The 7,115-nt window shown below is 38.1% G+C and overlaps 1 protein-coding gene across 2 annotated transcripts in view; it reads right to left on the minus strand.

Moving 5' to 3' along the window:
• Positions 1-7,115, minus strand: part of ABCB7 (ATP-binding cassette, sub-family B (MDR/TAP), member 7) — a 153,124-nt gene that overhangs the window by 109,438 nt on the left and 36,571 nt on the right. The window contains exons 1-2 of one of the 2 annotated variants that reach the window (XM_014545328.1): positions 4,281-4,352; positions 3,038-3,124 (exon numbers count right to left, since the gene is read on the minus strand). In XM_014545328.1, coding sequence (XP_014400814.1) covers positions 3,038-3,124; positions 4,281-4,337 — 144 coding nt within the window. In that variant the 5' untranslated portion in view covers positions 4,338-4,352. Of the gene's footprint in view, positions 1-3,037; positions 3,125-4,280; positions 4,353-7,115 lie in introns of those variants that run through there. The other variant, XM_005857519.2, reaches the window with a different exon arrangement.

Genomic DNA, 7,115 nt, shown 5'->3' on the forward strand with positions numbered 1-7,115 from the left:
ACTAAGAACAAGCTAAAGGAGTTCATCACCACCAAACCAGTATTGTATGAAACCAGAGGCCTGCTGCATGAATTCATGCAAGTCCCTCAGCCTGGCCAGTGATAGGGGCCATTGGGGCTGGCCGGCCAGCCAGGGAGAGGGACCAGGGGAGATTGGCCAGCCACAAGAGGTTGGCTGTTGGAGCACACTGACCACCAAGGGGCAGCTCCTGCATTGAGTGTCTGCTCCCTGGTGGTCAGTGCGCATCATAGTGACCGGTCAACTGGTCGTTCGGTCATGAGGACATTCGGTAACTTAGGCTTTTATATGTATAGATGTTGAAGGGTATTCTTTAAGAAGAGGAAAAAGAAGAAAAAGGTAAAGATAAAAATTATGAACAACAAAGTGACAACAAATACATATCTATCAACAGTGAATCTAAAAATCAAGTGAACAAAAATCTGATGAACAGAAAAAACTGGTGAATATAAAAGAATCAGGGGCATAGAAAGAGAGTGGACTGACAATTCTTGAGGGGAAGGGGGAGTGGGGGTGCAGAAAAAGACTGGAAAAAATCGAACACCTATGGAAGAGGACAATGGGGGGGTAAGGTCATGGTGTGGGGTGGGAACAGGTGGAGGGGAGCTATTGGGGGGGGGGGGAGGAACAACTGTAATAATCTGAACAATAAAGACTTATTTTTAAAAAAAAAGGCAGGAATCCCCACTGTCATCACTCCTGTTCGACAAAGTATTCAGAAGTGTTAGCCATAGCAGTCAGACAAGAACAAGAAATGAAAGGTATCCAAATTGGAAAAGAAAAGGTAAAACTGTTCTTATTCGCAGATGACATGATATGGTACATGGAAAAACCTAAAGACTCCACCAAAAAACTACTAGACATAATAAATGAATTTGGCAATGTGACAGAATACAAAATTAATAACCATCTATGGCTTTTTTATACACTAATAATGAACTCACAGAAAGAGAAAATGAAAAGACAAGCTCATTTACCACTGCACTAAAAAAAAAATTAAGATATCTAGGAATAAACTTATCTAACGCGGTAAAAGACCTTTAATTGGAAAACTACAGGACATTCAAAAAAGAGATAGAGGAGGATATAAACAAATAGAAGAATATACCATGTTCATGGATTGGTAGAATCAACATCATTAAAATATCCAAAGTAACTTATAGATTCAATGTAATCTACATTAAGATACCAACGGAATATTTCACAGATCTAGAACAAACTCTCCAAAAATTCATCTGGAATAAAAAAACACTCTGAATAGACACAACAATACTGAGAAAGAAGAACAAAGTTGGAGGAATCACAGTACCAGATATCAAGCTATAATACAAAGCCACTGTTCTCAAAACTGCCTGGTACTGGCACAAGAACTGACATATAGTTCAATGGAACCAAAGAGAGAAGCCAGAAATTAACCCAAGCAATTATGCTCAATTAACATTTCACAAAGGAGGCAAGAGCATACAATGGAGTTAAGACACTCTCTTCAATAAAGGGTCCTGGGAAAATTGGACAGATACACGAAAAAAAAAATGAAACTAGATCACCAACTTACACCATACACAAAAATAAACTCAAAATGGATAAAAGACTTAAACGTAAGAGAGGAAACCATAAAAATATTAGAAGAATCCATAGGCAGCAAAATATCAGACATGTCGTTTACCGATACAGCTCCTGGGGCAATGGAAAATAAAGAGAAAATAAACAAATGGGACTACATCAAAATAAAAAGCTTCTGCACAGCAAAAGAAACCATCAACAAAACAACAAGAAAGCCCACTGCATGGGAGAACATATTTGCCAATGCTATTTCAGATAAGGGTTTAATCTCCAAAATTTACAGAGAACTCATATAACTTAACAAAAGGAAGATACATGATCCGATCAAAAAATGGGCAAAGGACCTAAGTAGACACTTTTTGAAAAAAGGACATACAGAAGGCTGAGAGACATATGAAAAGATGCTCAAAGTCACTAATCATCCGAGATGCAAATCAAAATGACAATGAAATGCCATCTCACACCTGTCAGAATTGCTATCATCAACAAATCAACAAACAACAAGTGCTGGCAAGGATAGGGAGAAAAGGAACCTTCGTGCACTACTGGTGGGAATGCAGACTGGTACAGCCACTGTGAAAGACAGTAGGGAGTTTCCTCAAAAGTCATAAATGGAACTCCCATTTGACCTAGTAATCCCACTTTTCTAGGAATATATCCCAAGAAACCAGAAACACCAATCAGAAAGGATATATATGCACCCCTATGTTCATAGCAGCATGATTTACAATAGCTAAACTTTGGAAACAACCTAAGTGCCCATCAGCAGATGAATTAGAAAACTATGGTACATCTACACAATGGAATAGTACGCCGCTATAAAAAAGAAGGAACTTTTACCATTTGCAACAGCATGGATGGAAATGGAGAGCATTATGCTAAGTGAAATAAGCTAGTCGGAGAAAGATAAATATCACATCATCTCACACATATGTAGGATATAATGATCAACATAATTTGGTGAACAAAAATAGATCCAGAGACAAATGGCAGGGGAGGTGGGGGGTTTTGAGAGCAACCAAAGGACTTGTATGAACGACCCTTTCACAGGGGTCGCCTAAGACCATCCTGCATATCAGATATTTACATTATGATTCATAACAGTAGCAACATCACAGTTATGAAGTAGCAACGAAAATAATTTTATGGTTGGGTTACAACATAAGGAACTGTATGTAAAGGGCCAGAAGGTTGAGAACCACTGGCATAATCAATGGACACAGACTCTGGGGCGGTAGGGGCCTGCCCTGGTGGGAATGGTTGGGTGGGGGGGTCAGTTTGGGAAAAAGGAGACATATGTAAAGCTTAAGACAATAAACTAACAAACAAAAAAGATAATTTAAAAAAAAAAGAAAACCAAAATCAAAATATTCTGGAATATGATAATCTTTGACATACTTTCTATCCAAACACAGTCATCTATAAGAATTTCCATTTACTTTTTATTCGCTCTTACCCCTTCTTTCGGGTCTGTGTGGAGTCCTCCTCCTGCGTGACCATGCCAACATGTCCTCTTTTCTATCAGCGGCCATGCTTGGAGAGCCTAGTTGAAAATAATACCGAGCATATTATACAGTTAATTATTGCTTTCCATGTGTGTACAGTTTTCCTTTACAATTTAATATAGTTGATTTTACACACTGATTATTTTTCTTATTTTGCCTGAAATATAAACATTTAGAAACAAAGTATTTTTTAATACTTCACCATCTATCTTATGTTATAGTAACTTGCACACATGTGTTGTCTCTCCTATTACATGGTAAACCCACACTAATAAAAGAGAAAAATGCAAATTGACCATACCTTTGTGATGCCCACCAGCCAATCAGGATTGAGTATGCAAATTAACCTCATCGCCTCAGTGGAGACTTGCCAGGGTCCAGCCCCAGAGGGCCAGGGGCTCCCAAAGGTGTGGACAGAGTCGGCGAAGAATGAAAGATCCACAGAGACTAAAGAGAGCTAGAGAGTTCTGAACGCTGTCTCCGTGTAAAACATTCTTCACCGACTCCGTCCACACTATTGGGAACCCCTGGACCGCTGGGGCTGGACCCCGGCAGAGACTGACAGCAGGAAGGAGGCAGCTCCCAGCACTGCACGGCCTGCTTGGCCGTCGCCACGGCAACCTGAGAGCAAGCAAGTGCCGCCTGCAGGCAGCACCCAGCATGGCCTGCTTGGCATTCACTGCGGTGTGGAGCAGGCAGGCCCCGCAGAGAGCAGAGAACCACGGGGAGCGGGCCTAAGCCATCAGTAGGACATCCCCTGAGGGCTCCCACATTGGAGAGGGTGCAGGTCAGGCTAAGGGACACACACACCCCATGCACGAATTTTGTGCACTGGGCCTCTAGTTTCTTAATATTAGGGACAGTCTGTTTTATCTTTATATCTCCCATGGAACATACCACAGCGTTCTGCACATGGGCAGGGTAGATTTCAATGCTTGTTGGATTAGCTTATAAAGTTGAGCTATCTACAAATATTCCAACTAGCCCTGAAAATACAAAAACATCTTGTCTTTTATAATTTTGAAAGGCCTTAAGATTACTACTGCTCAGGTTAAGGAAATAAAAATTATCTTTTCATGTACTGGTAGATTTCTCTTTCTCTTCTATCTGCCTTAATTTATTTTTATTGTTGACACTATTACAGATGTCCCCATTCCCTGATTCCCTTCCATCTGGCCATCACCACACTCTTACCTGTGTATATGAGTTAGGCATATATGTTCTTTGGCTAATCTCTTCAACTTCTTTCATCCAGTGCCCTCGCTCTGAGAGCTGTAAGTCTGTTCCATGTTTCCATGCCTCTGATACTATTTTGTTCATCAGTTTATTTTGTACATTAGATTCTACATATAAGTGAGATCATATGGTATTTCTCTTTGTCTTACTGGCCTACTTTACTTAGCCCTAATAATATCCAGGTCCACCCATGCTATCACAAAAAGGTAAGAGTTCCTTCTTCTTTTACAACCAGGTAGTATTCCATTGTGTAAAGGTACCTACCACTGCTTGGGCTGTTTACACAGGGTACATATATTCTTTCTGATTGATGTTTCAGGATTCTGAGTATATAGTCCCAGAATAGAATCGCTGGGTCAAATGGTAGTCCTATTTTTAATTTTATGAGAAAACTCCATAATGTTTTACATAGTGGCTGTGCCAGTCTGCATTCCCACCAACAGTGCACGAGGGTTCCCTTTTTTCGACATCCTCCCAAGAACTTGGTGTTTGTTAATTTATTGATGATAACCATTGTGACAGATGTGAGGTAATATCTCATTGATGTTTTAATTTGCATCTCTCAGATGATTACTGATGTTGAGCATTTTTTCATATGTCTATTGGACATCTGAATTTATCCACCTATTTTTTGTCATTTCAGTACTGTTAATAGCACTCAAACTGAGAAGGTTGTTAACCTCTATTTCATTATCTCCTCGCGGTCTAATAAACAGAGACATGATATAAAATCCAAATGTATTTCTGGTAAAACAATTATTGCCAAAAATAATTGCATTAGCTTTTCAAATGAAAAACATAACCCTTTCAAAAGATATCGCACCCTCTCAAACATACACAAAAATGCATTAATTTGACTGCCTCTCACTTATAACATTTATGTATCGGAGCCCTGAAAATCTACCCATTTTTTCTAAAAATATCAATATTCTTTGCAACCGCGCTTTGAAAATTCCTTATGACTATAACTCATACAATAGCTAAAACACGTATTTTCATATAATGCCAGGAAAAAAAACTGATAGCTCTCTTAGAAGCATTTTAAAAACTGGGTTTTTTGTAAATGCCTTTAAGAGAAGCAACTAGAACCTTAAAGTCACTTGAGAGTGTTTCAAGAGTAAATCAACTTTGCTCTAAATTACCATAACAATCTTCTTAAATTAGGATTCACTTTTGTAATACAAAAAGGGTTTTATCTTACCCACTGTAATCAACCAAAAATGTAAATACATGATCCTTTATGCTTTAGAAGTTTATAATCTAAAACTGACAGATGCAGGCATAAATATCACAGTAAGACAAATGTAATGGTAAGATATATCTTGACTGCCCTCTCTCATCCACCTAAAAAATAAACTTCAATTTTAGTTCATCACTGAAGACACTTAGCCCAGAACAAAATAACAAACTCATTGAAGGGCAGGACAGTTAGTATTTTATTCACTTTTCATATTTTCATTGTGGTCTTCTTTTGCTAAGTATTTTTACATTACAATGTGGATTAGAAAGACCTATACTAATTTTTAGTAAGAATCGTTCAAGAAGTACTCACTATTTGGCTGGCCTCCTGCTCAACACTACATTATCTCATTTCATGCTCACTACAACCCTACAGGTATTTATAATTGTTATTATTATTATTCCCATTTTACAGACTAGATACAGAGGCTCAGAGAGGCTGCCTTGCTCAAGTTAATATAGCCAGGAAGTGGTAGAATGAAGATATTTGTTCCTAACATTATTGATATTAATAATATCAGTAACAGTACTGGAGCTAGTGAGCTTACTGGTAGGTACTGTCACCTTCCTGATTGATACCCTTGAACATCTGGTTAATTTTGCTGTTGTTAACATGGCATATGTGATATTGTTTAATTTGTGGCAAAATCATCAATGCAATTGTGATGTTAAAAATAAAGAGTGGCACCACCAAAAGTGTTATCTAGACATATTCACTTAGAAATATCAAAGTATAAGAATAAATTCTATAAGAGGCTAGAAAGAACAAATAAAGTAAAAAGAATCAGATTGACATCAGACTTTTCAACAAGTTTGACTGATGCAAAAAGACAATGGAGTAAAATTTTCAAAGCCTTGAAGGGAAAAGAATGTCTAACAGAGTTTTATATGCAACTAAATTGTCTTTTGAATATGATGGCATTATGGACACAAATTCACATGGGTCTGGTCACTTTGTAAAAAAAAGTCATCAAGCTGTATACATGATATTTGCATTTTTCTGCAAATATGTCACAGTTAAAAAGTTAAAGGAGTGACATCACAAAATATCAGAAAAGGAAATCCCAGCACTTTTTCTCCCAAGGAAATACTAAGTTAACAATGATACATGGACCAAAATACCTTTATGAGAATTCCACATCCCAGTTAACACCTTTCGTACCACTCACGAGCTTTCTCGTGTTTCGCGCGCCATCTGTTATGGACCTTAGATGTCAACACACTGTCTTGTCCACATCGAATGAAGCGATCTCATTGGTGGAAACCGTGCAGGTCAATCTACGAAAAACTATATAATTGCACGAACCCATAAAGCATTGCAGTTACATTGTATTTTGGTCATTCGAATAGTCTTCATCTTCAAGTTCCTGGCGCTTTTAGAAATGCCCTCTCTCAGAAAAAGGAAGGAAACCAACGAAACTGATACACTTCCTTTCATGCTGTTCCATTCTAAGGAAAACGATGAAATGGACAAAAAAAGTAGTGCTGTACCTTATAAACTGTGGACTTTTCAATTCATTTAGAGTGTACAACATCCTCAATCCACAAGCAAAA

Source organism: Myotis brandtii, unplaced genomic scaffold, assembly GCF_000412655.1.
Source record: "Myotis brandtii unplaced genomic scaffold, ASM41265v1 scaffold1119, whole genome shotgun sequence".
NCBI classification, from domain to species: domain Eukaryota; kingdom Metazoa; phylum Chordata; class Mammalia; order Chiroptera; family Vespertilionidae; genus Myotis; species Myotis brandtii.